The 16,145-nt window shown below is 38.0% G+C and overlaps 1 protein-coding gene across 5 annotated transcripts in view; it reads right to left on the bottom strand.

Moving 5' to 3' along the window:
* The window catches only part of MYO6 (myosin VI), a 217,478-nt gene that overhangs the window by 69,394 nt on the left and 131,939 nt on the right, over positions 1–16,145 (bottom strand). For 3 of the 5 annotated variants that reach the window (XR_006356388.1, XM_044003763.1, XM_044003764.1), the window contains exons 11-14: positions 16,128–16,136; positions 14,716–14,896; positions 9,925–10,069; positions 2,027–2,184 (exon numbers count right to left, since the gene is read on the bottom strand). Coding sequence is in view for 4 of the 5 variants with exons in the window: in XM_044003763.1 (XP_043859698.1) it covers positions 2,027–2,184; positions 9,925–10,069; positions 14,716–14,896; positions 16,128–16,136 (493 nt within the window). In the remaining variant the exon portion in view is untranslated. The remainder of the gene's footprint in view (positions 1–2,026; positions 2,185–9,924; positions 10,070–14,715; positions 14,897–16,127; positions 16,137–16,145) is intronic. The other 2 variants (XM_044003765.1, XM_044003766.1) reach the window with 1 other exon arrangement.

The following is a 16,145-nucleotide window of genomic DNA, read 5'->3' as shown; positions in this document are numbered from 1 at the left end:
GACATAACAAGCAAACAAATATGTTCAAAGCAGTAATTTACAGAATAAACAGAAAATAATTAACATAAGAAAGCCACTAGAATTAAGAGGGTCTAAGAAAGGGTTTCTTGGAAGATGGGACTTAAAGGAAGCCCGGGAAGGCAGGAGGTAGAGGTGTGAAGGGAGAGTATTCCAGGCATGGGGGAGAGCCAAATAAAACATCTGGAATCAGAAATAGTTTCTTGTTCGTGGAACAGTAAGGAGGTAAGTGTCACACTTTACTCCTTGACACAAACTCTTCAATTCAGTAAGAAAACCGGAAAGTCAGGAGATGGCTGGGTTGTGACGGACTTGGTTATAAGAGGACTATGGGAAGATTTTGTATTTTACCCTGGGGGTGGTAGGGAGACACTGGAGATTACTAAGTAGGAGGGACAGACAGGGTCTCTGTGCTTTCAGATATTTATTTTGGTAGTTGAATAAAGTTTGAATTGAGTGAGGAAGGACTTGAAGCAGATGGACTCACCAGCAGGCTACTACAATGATCCAGACATAATGTGATGAGGGTCTGCCCTACAATGGTGCTATTGTCAGAGGAGAAAAGGGGGATTTTTTTGTCTTTTTTTTTGGGGGGGGCGGTTTGTGAGGCAATGTGGGTTAAGTGACTTGCCCAGGGTCACACAGCTAGTAAGTGTCAAGTGTCTGAGTCCGGATTTGAACTCAGGTCCTCCTGAATCCAGGGCCAGTGCTTCATCCACTTCACCACCTAGCTGCCCCTAAAGGGGGCATATTTGAAAGATATTGCAAAGGTGAAACTGACAGGCTTTGGCAAGAGATCGGATGGGGGTAGTGAAAGAGAATGTTCCTCCCTGAGGAACAGGGAAGATGATAGGGAAATAAGGAGGAAGGGAGAGTTTAGGAGGGAAGAAAATGAGTTCAGTTTTGGACATGTTGAGTTTAAGATGTATATTGGATGTCCAGTTCTAGATATAATTAAGTCATTGAAATAAGTTGTCAAAATAAAAACAATTCCTACAAGTCTTTTGAATTTTTCATTTGTGTACCATCAGCTTGCTATTTAATTCATAAAATAAAAATGTAAATACACATAAATAAGAAAATAGTGTATTAAGAAAAATATATAATAAATAAGAAGAGTCATGGTTAGGAATCTTATTAATGAGGCAAATTCAGCCAAACTTGGGAGGAACAGCATGTTGGAGGTAGGAGGAGAGGGAGCAAGGTAAGAATAGATAAAATAATTACTCAGGTTATGGAATGTGAGAGGGCTAAGGAAAAGAAAGGATAGGTCGTTAAAAGAAGAGAGAAACTAAAGTGGAGAAAAACTGAAGCAGTTAGTGGAGCTATAATGGATCAAGGATTTGGACAAAATGGAAATAACTTTAAAGGAAAAGAAGTAGTTGAATAGTCCAGCAAGTGGATATGAAAACAGCAGGAAAAACAAATATCCCTACTCCGCTGAGCCCAGTGTACCAAGAAGTATGAGAGAAAGAGCAGGCTTTGAAGCTGGTGCCAAGAGTTATCTTCAGGAGAAATCTAGGTTTCAGTGAGCACCAGGGATGAAAAGAAGCTGAAAGTAAGAGATCCAAGTCTACAGGGCCACAAATATGTAGCTAGAAAGGACCTTGAAAACTATGTAGTTAAAACCCCTGAGGTCCAAAGAGGTAAAATCACACAGGCTGTTACCAATGGCAGAGCATGGATTTAACCTCAAGTCCTCTGACTCTAAACCCCACATTTTTCCCTTCTACCACAAAGGAGGATGGTTCTCATAGAGCACAGATGAAAGGTAGGGCAACAGAAAATTGGAGAGAGATAGAGCCAAGTTTACTGGTGTCAGAGGTGGGGAAAAAGAAGTAATCACTGCTAATTCCCCCAGGTGATCTTTTGCTGATCCCAAGAATTTCTCAGGAGTATTCCTCAAATAATAGGGGAACTTAACAGTCTAAACTCTAAGGTACATAGTGACAGCATGCCAGAAAAGGCATGGGAACTTTAAGAAAATATAAAAGTATATCAAACTTACCAAAACCAGCAATATCTAGCACTCCGATAAAAAATGATGATGTTTCAAAAGGAAAGCATTGATTTACTCTGTTCACCACATGATCAAAAAGATGACTATAGACAGTTTTTGCCAAAGCATCACGTGCATTGTTGGCTTGCTCCACCTTCAGGGGTACCCTGCAAAATCAATACAAAAATGTTCAAACATTTCATAAAAATAACTTGAGGCATACAATATGACAGCCTTGCATTAGGTTCACAAATGTAGAGTTAAGTCAATAAATAAAGCCATTTAAATGTATTAGGCTAGCATCAATACGTAAAACTTACATTTTTGTATAGGTCTATCATACAATTCTCCCACCAGGTCTCATTTCAATGTCTCAGTGTGGTGTTGAGGTAACGCTGGATTCTCAAGATCTATGTCAATAAAACACATGCTCTGGCACATTCTATCCTGCCAGAAAGGTTTCAAACATAGCACCCAGCAACAGACCTACTCTGCTTTCCAAGGACCAGCTCAGTTATACCTAAGGAAAGTAAAGCACTAAATAAGGTAGGCTGGGGGGCAGCTAGGTGGTGCAGTGGATAAAGCACTGGCCCTGGATTCAGGAGGACCTGAGTTCAAATCCAACCTCAGACACCTGACACTTACTAGCTGTGTGACCCTGGGCAAGTCACTTAACCCTCACTGCCCACCAAAAAAATTAAAATTAAGTTAAAATTAAAAAATAAGGTAGGCTGGCTACCTGGTGAAGCATCCCTTAGCCACGGTAACCCATAAAACCAAGAAAAATGCAAAATGGTCCTCAGTCTTGAGCAGCCCCCTTCCATTTCTTCAGTGACAGGGACAGAGTAGCAGAAAAGGGAGAAGAGAGTGGTAACAGTTGTTAAACATCTATAAACCACAACTTGGCTGTAGGTACTGTAAATATGAGCTCTTTTTTAATAGTCAATCACTTAATCAATAAGCATTTATTAAATCTTTATTATATACCGAAAACTGTACTCAGTGATGGAGATAGAAAGATAAAAATGCAACAGTGCTTGCCCTCCAAAGAGATTTCATCGTTATAGGAGAGACAACGCATATATAAATATATGTGTGTGTGTAAACATATATATATATATATATATATTTGTCATACTAGTGGAAGAACTGAATTATATCAATCTTAATATTCTCACTCTAAAAAGTCAGAAGAAAAATGTTGCAGTTAAGTGTATAAATTACTTAGGGATATTCCATGGAGAAACAAAAAAAAGCTGTCTGGTTTTTTTAGTACTCTCAAAGGGAACAAGAAATATTATTTTATGGGACATATGATCATCTAACATTGCAATACTCATGGTTAAATATTTGCAAAAAGGCCACCAGAAAAATAGTTGCTGCTTTTGTACTAACAACCACAGAGTATAAAGAGAACATCAAAAAAGTAACTTGTATTTAATCCTTGCGGTAATAAAGAGCCAGTGTAGTTACTGAATGTGGGAGTAGCCTTGTTAGAAATTAAGAAATTCAATTTGGTGGCTGTGTGAAAAATGTAAGGAGAAACTTTAGGAGGGAGGAAGAATTAGAAGGTTACTGAAATATTTCAGGCAAGAAATAATGAGGGCCTGAACTAGGATGGTGGCTGTGTGATTGGAAAGAAATGCAAGTATGTTGTAGAAAAGAAATCACAAGATGTGAAAAACTGGGTATGTGAAATCTGTGAGATTGAGGATTCAAGGAAGATATCATAGATGTGAACCCATGTGACCAGAAGAATGATAATGTGTTTGATAGCAGGAGGGAAGTTCAGAAGAGTGCTAAGTTTGGGAGGGAAAGTATCGAGTCCTGTTTTGGACAGGTTGTGTTTGGGGTGCCTATAGATCATAGAATCTGAAATGTGTAATAAGCAACTGGTAATTCAGGACTGGTGTTCAGGAGGAAGTCTGGAGTTGGATAAATCAATCTAGGAATCATCACAACTATCTATCTATAATGCTTTAAGGTTTGAAAAGAAATTTACAGATGTTACCACATTTGATCTTTACAATCCAAATGATAAATGAGTCCACAGAAGCTGATGAGATCACCAAGTGAGAGGGTATAGTAAGAAAACAAAAGAGGGCCTAGAACAGAGTCTGGGGAGCACTCATGGAAACATGCAAGAAGATTCAGCATAGAAAACTGAAAAAGAGTTAACACACAGGTAGGAAAAGAACCAAGAGAAGGTAAAATCACGAAAAGTCCAGAGAGGAGAGAGTATCTGGGGGAAAAGGTGATCAACACTAGCAAACACTACAGAGTCAAGAAGGATGAGGATTTAGAAAACATCATTAGATTTGGCAATTAAAGAGATCACTGATAACTTGGGAGAGAATAGTTTCCATCAAGTGATAAAGTAGGAATCCAGATGACTTTAAAAAGAGTGAGAATCAGTTAGAAGACAGGTACTGATAGATCATAAAGTATATGAAAACTAGAAAGATAGGAAGGGACCAGTTTGTGAAGAGTTTTAAATGTCAAAGAGAGGATCTTATATTTGATCCTAAAGGTAATATGGAGCAACTGAAATTTACTTAGTAGGGGTATAATATAGTCAAATCTGTGCTTTAGAAAGAGCACGTTAGCCTCTAAGTGGATAGAGTGTGGAGAGCCTTCAAGCAAGGTAACTAGCCAAAAGGCTATTACAATAGTTCATCACCATGAGGGTGGGTGTGCATACACAAGATCTTGCGAAGGTAGAAACCAAAACATTTGGCAACAGATTGAATATGTAGAGTGTAAGAAATGAGTTAAGAATGATAGCAATGTTACAAGTCTGGGTGACTGAGAAGATGGTGGTACCCTCAAGAGCAATAGGAGAGTTTGAAAGAAAGAAGGGTTTTAGGGGAAAGATAATAAGTTGTGTTTTAATTAGTTTAAATTAGTTAAATTGCTTTCTCAAATTAAACTGAAAAGAGGAAGGAAGCAATAGGATGATAAGTAACTTTGAGCGGAGGACCTAGTAAAGGATTTTTTTTTTTAAAGATAAGAGACATAGGGGCAGCTAGGTGGTGCAGTGGATAAAGCATCAGCCCTGGATTCAGGAGGACATGAGTTCAAATCCAGCCTCAGACACTGGACACTTACTAGTGTAATGATTAGAATGATGCCACCTACTGGAGACTTGCTGTGGGAAAGCTCCGCCATGAGGAAAATGCCTCAGAGGCATTGTGGCTTTTCCTTGGCGTCAGGAAATGACGTTTACTCATGGGTGCTGTCTATCAAGGCTACCAGCCAATCAACTTGAGGAGGAAGGAGGAAAGGGAGCCTGCGCAGAGAGCTCTCTCTCTTTTGGGTTCCTGACTTGATGGTGGTGGCGGCAGAGGACTTCACAGGAAATTTGAGGAAAGATAGGAATGCCAGGCTGTTGGAATTCTGTTCTCGATCTTTTTCTATTTTCCAATAAACCCTTAAAAACCTAAACTCATTTTATCAGTGATTTTAGTCAGTTTCCCCAAAAACTGGGGGAACAGATTAGAACCCACATTTAGAATCTTAAATTACACACTAGCTGTGTGACCCTGGGCAAGTCACTTAACCCCAACTGCCTAACCAAAAAAAAAAAAAAGAAGAAGATAAGATATATAGAAAGATATAGAAAGCAGAAAACAAATGAGTAGATAGGGAAAGATTGAAGATGAAAGAGGGAATGGACATAACAGTTGAGGAAACATGTTGGAGGAGATGGGAAGTGAGATTGAGGTTACATCTACTGTTATCGGCCTTAGAAAGCAAAAGGCCAGAATGAGGGAAAAATAGTAGGGCTTGATGTCAGAAGGATATAATATGAAGAGGAAGCTCTCAACAAACATCCTCAATTTATTTGTCTGTGAAATATTAGGCATGGTCCTCAGCTGAGATAGTTAAGGGAAGGTATCACATGAGAAGCTTAAGGAAAGAACAAAAGGTTTGGAATGGATACTGTGGTGAGGGAGATAATGAATAAATTAGGGAGGAAAAAGAGAACTGGCTAGCTGCTGTGAAGACCCAGTTGAAATTAAGTAGCATGAATGTGTAGTGGCCACAGTCATCTTTGTTTCATGATATCCTACATTTCCATTCGCTAGCATGTGAGTAGGATCAAAGAAGGCAGCTGGTAGGAATAGTCCAGGTAGTAGTTCTGTCAAGGAATGATGGGTGACACAACAAAGGAATAAGTGACTCAAGACCAAAGAAGAGAGTTTAATTAATTGACCAAGAAATTAAGATTGGTAAAAGACAGTGTAGACGCAGCTGAGGAGATGGCCTAGTACAGCACTGAAGGATTAAGGAACTAGAAATCAGAATGAGAATAAGAAGTAGATTTAGAAGGAGTAAAGAACAAGGATAAAAAAAATCATATATGGGAACTTCAGATTTCTCAAACATGAACATGAGAAGAGCAAGGCTATAACCATCCCTGAGTATGGCTGAGGTAGAGTGATGCCTTAAGTCCTGAAAGTTGAGCAAAGTGGGGAAATAAGAAGTCAGAGTGGTAGAAAAAAGGAAGGTTGTGAGCCTGGGACTCAATTCACTAAGAAAGGAGGGAAACTATCCTAGAGGTCAGTAAAAAACAGCCACCAGGATCTGAATTATTTGAGAAATTTAGACTGCATGACCCTCAAAAGAGAAGTTGCTAAGTGATCAAAGTAGAGAAAGAATTTCGAAGTAGAATTTGGAAACAAGGAATATTCCAATTCCCCTTCACCACAATCATAAAAGGTACAGGGATGCAAGGTCATTCAAAGGAAACCAGGTCTCCACAGGTACCAGAAAAGCAAAGGGTAGAAGTGGTACAAAATTCACAACTGAACTATTACAATTTCTTAAAGATTCATCTAAAAAAGTTATTGGAACTTAAAACTTACAAGAATTAATATGCTTTTACATATGGAAATCTAAAGGAAGAAGCACTCTTCCCAACAATTTCTACTCTAATTTTCCCATGAAATCATTTATTTTAGATATGCAAGAGACCTCAGCAATAATCTAGACTAACTCCTTCATTTTACAGATGAAGAAACCAAGGTTGAATACCACAATTAAGCAAATTTAACTGACTATGTTGGGGAGGGTCTATGACATGGCTGCTGTTATTCATGAATGAGGCAGACAGAATGAGGTAGATGAGAGATCAAAGGATATGAGTAAACTGATAAATCGGGAAGCCAGTGTTTTCAAAAGAGGTAAATCTATAGATAGGGACACAGAGTCATCTTTAAAGGAAGAAATGTAGCTGCTGAGTGATGGTGACTGGGAGAGGATCTGAAAGTAACAGTGGGGATCAAGGAGTATGACAATTCTTCCTCTATGCCCTGTATCAGAGAGGGGGCCAAAAGATGTTTTCAGAAGGATTAATTTCATGAATATGAAAATATGGAAGGAAAGTGAGAGGTAGAGATTTAGGGTAAAGAGAAGTATGTTAACAATAGAAAGTACCAAAGTGAACAGATAGGGACTGGAGAGAGCTATGAGTGAGGAGGGGATGGACAATATGCCACTGACTCCTGCGCTTGATGCTGCCTTCCACCCCTGAACAAATGATTTCACATTGATTCTGGACTTCCCATATGGCATAGGTCCCAAGGCCAATCAGCACATCAGCATGAGTCTACTAGGCTAGAACAGGGCTCCTTAAACTTTTTCTACTTGCAACTCCTTTTCATCCAAGAAAGTTTTACGTGACCCTGGGTATGTAGGTATACATAACCTTTTACTGTTGCCAAATTTTTTGTGACCCCCACATTCCATTACATGGCCCTATATACGGTTGCAACCGACAGTTTAAGAAGCTTTGGGCTAAAAGACCCTAAAGGTAGGCAGCCTGGGTAGGCAGAGTATTCTTCAGTAGGAAGAAATATACCCTTCCTCCAAATGTCAGTGCCTTGAACAAAGCTCAGCCATCCCATCCTAGTTCCAGTTGTGAGATTAAACTTATGTACAGTCCTGAATTCTCTTCTGTGTACCCTTTAAATAATTTTACTTTGTCTTCACCTAAATAGCTCACCTTTATTCCAGTCTCAAAGGAAGAAGTATCCCATTTTCCTTGACAAATCAAACCCCTTCATCCATGACCCTGGTCCTATATTCATTTTTTATTCTCTTATCTTTTGCCCTTTTCATCAAAATTTTTTTGGAAAAGGAATCTATACTAGCTGTCTCCATTTCTTTACCAACTATTTATTCCTCAATGTCTTGCAATTTAACTTCCTCTTCAAATATTATAATAAAGCCTCTATAAAGTCACCAATTATCATAGATCAAAGATTAAGAGCTGTAAGGGATATCGGAGGCTAATACAGATTTTATAGATGAGAATACTGAGTCATAGAGAAATTAAGTGACTTCATTTTCCTCCAGAAGCACTGCTTGATGTTGACCACCACTACCATCATCCTCTCCCCACCCCCTTATAAGGAAAAGCTTATCACCAAGAAAACAATCATGGAGATTGCGTCAGCTTTGGGACTCCAAACTCATCAGTCCCCTAAGTTGCCTCTGTCCTCTTTGGAGGACTAAAAGATGGCGCAAAAAACCCTCCTCCCAACCCTCTTATCCCACTCCTTTTCACCTTCTTTTTGTGTGTTGTCTTCCCCCATTAGACTGTAAGCTCCTGGAGGGCAAAAGCTCTTTCTTTTCCTTCATTGCCTGGCACATAATAGGAGCTTAATAAATATTTATTCTATTGTATTGTACTTGCCCCAAGGATCCCAGAGGTAGTAAGGATCAGAGGCAAAATCTGAATCTATGTCTTCTGATTCCAAAGCCAGTGTTCTTCCTAATTTTCATCAGCCTATCTTGGGCATCATTCTCCTTGACTTCTCTGTAGTATTGGATTCTATGGATTCTATCTTTCTTCTGGACACTGCACTTTCTTAGCTTCTGTAACACTGTATTTTCTGAGTTCTCCTGTACATCTCTAACTGCCTTGTTCCCCTCCTTTGGGTCTGCTGCCTATATAGGCATTACTCAAGGTTCTGTCATTTTCCACCTTCTCCTCTCTTCCTCCTTCCATTTCATCTAACTCCTAGGAGATTGGGCTGAATGTATACTGACCCTCAGGCATAACCTAGAGGTAGACCTAATTTTGCTTTTTAAAATGAATCTCTGAGGGCAGCTAGGTGGTGCAGTGGATAAAGCACTGGCCTTGGAATCAGGAGGACCTGAGTTCAAATCCAGCTTCAGACACTTGACACTTACTAGCTGTGTGACCCTGGGCAAGTCACTTAACCCCAATTGTCCCACCAAAAAACAAAAAAACAAAAAAACACCAAATAAAATAAATCTCTAATTCAGGCTTGTTTTTGTGATTTGGGTGTAAGGTGGTGTATACCATAATTAATCAAGGTTTTATAAGATATTAGAGATAAATGACTGCTTCACAAAGGCTGAAAAACAGCCAATTCTCTTTTTAAAAAAAATACATATTTCCCCTACAATACTGTGTACACTTTCAATTTTTTCACATTTTATAAGCAATTTAAGAAACTTTCCCACTGTAGTCGTCTGACACTTCATCTGACACATTCTACAATAAAAAAAGCAAGCTATGTGTTTATTTTGAACCAAACCAAAGCTGTCTCCAATAGCTTTTTTGTTTTAGTTATTCACTTTAAAATACCAGCTATTATGCTAAATTCCTACTTTTAGTGCCTTATAAAGGTGACCCTGGATTCTTGGAAGCCTATGCCAGGTCTTACTCAACTATATTTTTTGAAATTTTAAATGACTTCAAGGAACATGGCAGTCACCATTTATCTTGGGAAATTTTAAAAAGCATAAAAATTCAGTTCTGGAATAATTATAAAAGAAAGAATGAAAGTAAGCAAACTATAAAAAGCAACACATTTGCAAGAAAAAAATTACTCTGAAAACTTTGAGACATATTTGTACATTTAATAACTTACTTTATTACTGTTCCTTTGGTGCCCCCTGCTGTTGTAAGCATGACTCTTGTGGTTAAACTCACTCGAAGATCATCTCGATCCAAACCCAGCAGCTCGGCACAGCACTCCAAAGACTGAGTAGATTTGTTCTTCAAGTTACAGCCACCTAATCAAATACATCACATTTTTAAAATATCAATTTATTTTTAGTGAATAATGAATTTTAGGAGCCATTTCTCTACAGTTCCTTTAATTATGGTTGTCAAACCAGACCCCCTGCAAAATTATAAGGCAGACAAATTCAACTAAAGAGTTTTTAAGCATTTATCGTGTGTAAGGCATTGTGCCAAGCAAAGAAAAAATGAAACAGTCCCTGCACACCAGCAGCAATCTAGCTTTGACAAATAAATATGTGACCACTGTAAGGTGGACCTCTCAGTGCCTCAGGTGACAATAATAAATTACACAGCAGGTTTTGATCTACACACTAGTAGAGGGGGTTTCCCAATTAACCAATTCTCTTCTCATTCATTAGGGTAATTTTCTTTTCAATTCCATGTAATAAATATTATCTATTATGGTATAGAATATAGACCTAAATCTATTTTATGCCTGAATGCTTTCCAATTTTCCTAGTAATCTCTGCCATAAGCTCATATCCAGGTAGTATATGTTTTATAGCCTACCAAACACTGGGTAGGTAATTCAGTCTAATTATTTCTGATTCTTCCTTGCCTAGACTGTTCCACTAATTTTTTTAACCAGCTCCAAATACTTTTGATAATTAGTACTTTATAATCTGAGACCTGGGAGGGTTATTCCCCCTTCATCACTGTTTTCCCCCCACTATTGCCCTGGATATTCTAGATCAGACTGTGTGGCAGTTTGGTGAAGCCTATAGTCCCCTTCTCACAATAATTTCTTTAAATATATAAAATGAAATGCAAGTCCAACCTACTGAAACTGCTTTAGGAAGATCACTTTAGCACCTAAATGGAGGACAGAATGAAATGAGGAGATGCGTGAGGCCATGGTGGCCCACACCATAGTGCCGACAGTGTCAGAGAAGGGGAGTATAAGACAAATGTACTGAAGGTAGAATTGACAGAGGTTGACAAAAGTTTTGACATGAGGGATGAGAAAGGGGAACTGAAGACACCTAGTAAGATAGGAATAGGATTCCCTTTTTCCTTGCGACAAAGATAAGTTTTCTCCAGAAGAGAACAAAGCACTCCCAGAGGCCTGATTGGCCCCTGCCTCCCTTGATTCAGCTTCTTGGTTACCTTAGGACATAAAAAGCCCCACCCAAATTATTAGAGCCCCTCTGACTTGGTGGATGTCTGAAGACCATAAAAGTCACCATACCCTGCCCTGCTGGCTAGAGTTAGGATTAATGTTTCCATATAGAGATGGAAGAGGAAGTCTATAAAAGCAAAATGCCATTGTAAATTTGGTGTATATCACTATTAGGTTAAAATAAAGCAAACCGCTTTTTGTTAACTGCTCAATCACTTGGGAGTGCCTCATTTCATCCCAACATCAAAACAGAACAAACAGAGTACTGGTGTTAGCCTTGCCCCTAATATCTAGGTTTTGAGCCTGGATGCCTGAGAGAATGGTGATTTCCTCAACAGTAACAGGGAAGGCAAGAAGGGGAACCGAAGGGAGGAGACATGGAGGAGAGGAAGGCTAATGAGCTCAGTTACAGACAGGTTGAATTTAAGATGTGTATAGGGCATCCAATTAAAGATGTCTAAAATGTAGTTAGAAACACACGACTAGAAGTCATTAGATAAGTTTAGAGCTGCACAAGAAAATCTAAGGGTCATCTCTAGAGATGATGATTGACAGCATGGGAGTTGATGAGATCACCAAATGAAATAATATAAAGAAAGACAGAGCCTTGGGAAACACTCACTGTTAGCAGGCATGACACTAATGAAGATCCAGCACAGGAGACAGAGAAGGAATGTTCAGACAGATAGGAGGGAAACTGGGAGAGAGCAGTACCAGAAAAAGCTGCAGAGAAGAAAGTGTCAAAAAGAAGAGGAAATAGAAAATGTCAAGGAGAAAAGGAAATGGAGACAGATTGTATGTAGATGGCCTTCTCAAGGAGTCAGCCACAAAAGGGAGGAAGGTTATAGGAAGACAACAACTAGAGGGAACGAATAGACCATGTGTTTGTTTTGAGGACGGGGGAGACATGAGTATATTTGTAGACAATAAAGAAACATTCAATAGATAGGGAGCAATTGAAGATGTCACTTCTATTACTAACTTGTAATCTTTGAAAAGTCATTTAACATCTGAGTGTTACACTTTCCCATCTATAAAAAGATGTTCTAAATCGATGATCTTATGTCCCAATTAACTACATTTGCTTAGCTGTCAGCATTGCAAAAAGGGTTACCTAGAGAAGTCTCACTCAAACCATTCTGATGCAGCTGTGGAATTAGATAGGCACAAGCTGGTATCCAGCCATGTTCCAGCTTATTAAATTTCCTCCCTGGGTCATATGACCCAAGATCATTACCAAATCATCTCTGAGTAAAAATTTTAGGCATCTCATTGATGAGAATCTCCTTTTCTCCAAGAAGCACAATGAACAATCATAGATAAAACGACTCGTTGCTCACCCAATTCTGTTGTCCTTCCAGCATCCCTAGGCTGGAGTTGATGGTATTGATTCCCCAAAAACCCAATCTCCTATAACACTGTTTAGAGGATGGCAAGTCATCAAAAGTGTTCCCTTAACAGACACTGGAAGAAGGCAGTCAGATTACCAAGGATACCTACACAAGTATCTAACACAAAAAATAAACCCCATGCTCCCATTAGAGCACATTCCCTTGGAACATGTGTTCTGAAAATCACCACTCTTCTCTTTCAAGAGTAGGACTCAAAATTATGAGGCTTGAGGATATGGGTAGAAAAATGAGACTAAGTGTCAGGAAGGAAAAACTTTCACCAAGGAAAGATCAGATCTCAGACTGAGACTCTAACAGCCAAATATTCCCTATCTTCCAACTCTCCTCACCCTAAAAATCTATGTCTTTTTACTCTTAGCAAACTCCAACCCACAACTCATTAATACACCTAAAAATCAAGGACTCTATATTCTTGTTCAACAGTAACACAGAGATAAAAAGCCTTGGATCAATTGAAAGGACACTGACTCTGGAATCAGAGGACATGCTTTCAAATCCCAGCTCTGCTGGGATTTACTATATAACTTGGTCAAGGCACTTTACCCAATTGGGTCTTAGTTTCTTCATCTATGAAAGAAGGAGATTGGACTAGAAGCTGAGTTTGAGATGTCTATGGGGCATACAGTTAAAAATGTCTAATAAACAATTTGTGATATGGAGCTATCAGTTTAGGAAATGAGGGCTGGACACAGATCTGAGAATCATCAACATAGAGATAAATAGAAAATAGTGACAAGACCCCGTGTCCAAAGGCCTTGAAAATAAACAACATCACCTCTCTCTCTATTACTCCCTGCCCAAACCACCAGTCTTGCTTCCAGTGTGATGCATGCAGCCATCTTTTACGGAAGTAACCTGTGTAAAGAAAGAGACTCACAGGCTGCACACAAACACAAAACCAATTGCCCATCAATTGCAACCAATGGAGAAGTAAGCTCAAGAGCTCTGGGAATAGCAAGAGTTCCCCAAACTACCAGTCCTACTTCTAGCCCAACTCCTAAAGATATTATCCAAGGGAACAGCCCTTGTGGAGATGAAATCTAGCAACCATCTTCTCCAAGTGCTCTGCCTTCTCAGTAGCCACAGCTATGGAAAACCTGGAAACAAAAGTTCTCACCACCAAAGTCTCTGATGTAGTCAAATGGCTCAAAAACTGATATGGTTTTGTTTTGATGCTGCACCCTAAGGACCACTGAGCCTTTCTATCTGACTTACAGTTGAAATTCCTTATAGGTATTCTCTCCCCTTATAAAAATGTGAGCTCCTTTAGAGCAGGGACTGTACTTTTTCTATCCATATCCCTAGGGTTTCTCACAGAGCTTTGCACAAAATGGGTATTTAATATATGCTGTTTAATACATTCATTTATTTAAGAGAACATATATAAGCATGTTGAAATCCCTTATCATAAGGACAAGAATAGGGATAGAGTGGGATACTATAAGCCAGGCAGTGAATGAAGCAAATTTAACCTCAAAATTATCAATGAGATTTATAGGATGGGAATTTTTATTGCAGTATGGCTATGGAAGAGAATCTCATCCAAAAAGAACAGATAGATAATGATAGTGAAAAAGAGAAAAAACAAAAATCAGATATAGAAATTCATCTATTTGGAATGTGTAAAGGTATGGCAACCAAGTGTTATGACGACTAAATGAATGCTGACTTTGGAAATCTACATAATTCTCCCATTGTGTATCAAAGGTTACAGCATTAAACACTACCAAGAAATTTATAGGAGAGGATCATCTATACGTCACAACTACATGACCTGAATTTTGCCCAAGCATAGTGTAGGTATTTTATGGATCACTTCAAGTGCTTTTCAGTTCACTGATTAAAGGAATATCACAGACATGTATATACATCTAAAAATAACCATGAGGTTTTGATTGTAGGTGCCAGAATATCACAAATAATTAAAAGACATCAAGCCTATAAGCTGTGTATGTCTTGTCATTTCTTCTATCCACTAATGCTTTTTTTGGATGAATTAGAACTCCAAATTTCATTTTTTCTGTCAGTCGTTTTCACTGTATAGCAACTAAAATTTTCATCTTATGACTTAAAATATGCAATAAAAATAATTTGATTTAATAACCTGAGGTGCTGCCAGTTTCCTCAAAATCAATATTTCCAAGATGCAGGACGCCAGCTACGACCCTGAAAAGATCAAGTTTCTCTTCATCACCCAAACCAATCTTTTTCATGGCAGTGCACATCCTATTGAAATCACCATGGTCATCTAAGAGAGGATCTTTCAAGGAACCTGCTTTAAGGTACTACCAAAAAAAAAAAAAAAAGACAACAATTATTTCACCTTGAATTTTTAAAAATTATGGCAAATGATAACAGCTATTTAAAATAAAGCAAAGCAGTGCAAACACATGCAAAATTAAATATTTTTAAATTACCAAGATTTTTTAAAAATTAATTCAATAAAATATTTTCCAATTAGTTTATAATTTTTAACCAAAAGCATTGTAATGCTGGGAAACTGGGCAAGGAAGAAGTAAAAGACAAGAACATTAAGTGATTCAGCTGTAATCACACATTATTGTGAGTGTACAGACTTGAAAGAAATTAAGCAAAAAAAAGGCTATTGTAAGGAAAGTGCCATCAACATTTTAACACCAAGTCCTCTACCTCTAGGTTTTGTACATACACTACCACTTGTGTCAACATTGACACCAGTAGGCAAGGAAAGGACTGATAAAGCTTCTCAAACCCTAAAACATCTTGAGGGCTAATACTTTTTTTTTTCCACCTTTTTATTCAAGTGGTATGTGAAGACATAATGTTTACTATAAGGATGTACTGAAAAACTTTTTGGAAAGATTTGTATCTAAATGTGCCTGTCAATTAAAAGTAGTACCATGAGGTAAAAAATTGAAAAGAATAAAAGCATACCTTTAAAGATCATGGAAATACATAGCATAAAAGTTGCAGAACGTTGGAAGATAAAATAACTATGTCTGGGAATTTTCCAGAAGTTGAAAGTAGATAAAGTTACTCAATCTCACTATAAAAAGAGTACTTTGTTGCCAAAATGTCATTGGTGAACAGCTTAAATATAGTTTCACAGGAAATATTGGCTGACCTAAGAGTTATACTTTTAAAAATATATATGGTTAATACATATGAATCTAAGGCCAGGAGAATAAATTCAAACAAAATAATATTTCATGGTGATTTCTGGAAAACATCTAGACATACATTACAATGCAAGTCTATCATAGTGACTTGGAGAGGGGCAAAATAACAACTTCATGCAGAAAAATAAATAGAAAGCACAAATTACATTACTATGTCTTTTAGGTAAACTGAGAAATGCTATAAATTAAATGGTATTTGCTTTAATAAAAAAAGTTCTTGAAATTAAATATAAATGAAAACATTATTATAACCATTGCAGACTAAAAATACTGCATGCATCTAAAAAGTAATCACTTCACACAGACTGAAGAAACACCAAGAATTAAACTACATCTTCTAATTATTCAAAATGATCACCTCATCTTCCTGATAATA

This window comes from Dromiciops gliroides, chromosome 4 (genome assembly GCF_019393635.1).
Source record: "Dromiciops gliroides isolate mDroGli1 chromosome 4, mDroGli1.pri, whole genome shotgun sequence".
Lineage (NCBI taxonomy): Eukaryota > Metazoa > Chordata > Mammalia > Microbiotheria > Microbiotheriidae > Dromiciops > Dromiciops gliroides.
The sequence above is the reverse complement of the archived record's forward strand: the minus strand, read 5'-3'. Positions and strand labels throughout refer to the sequence as shown.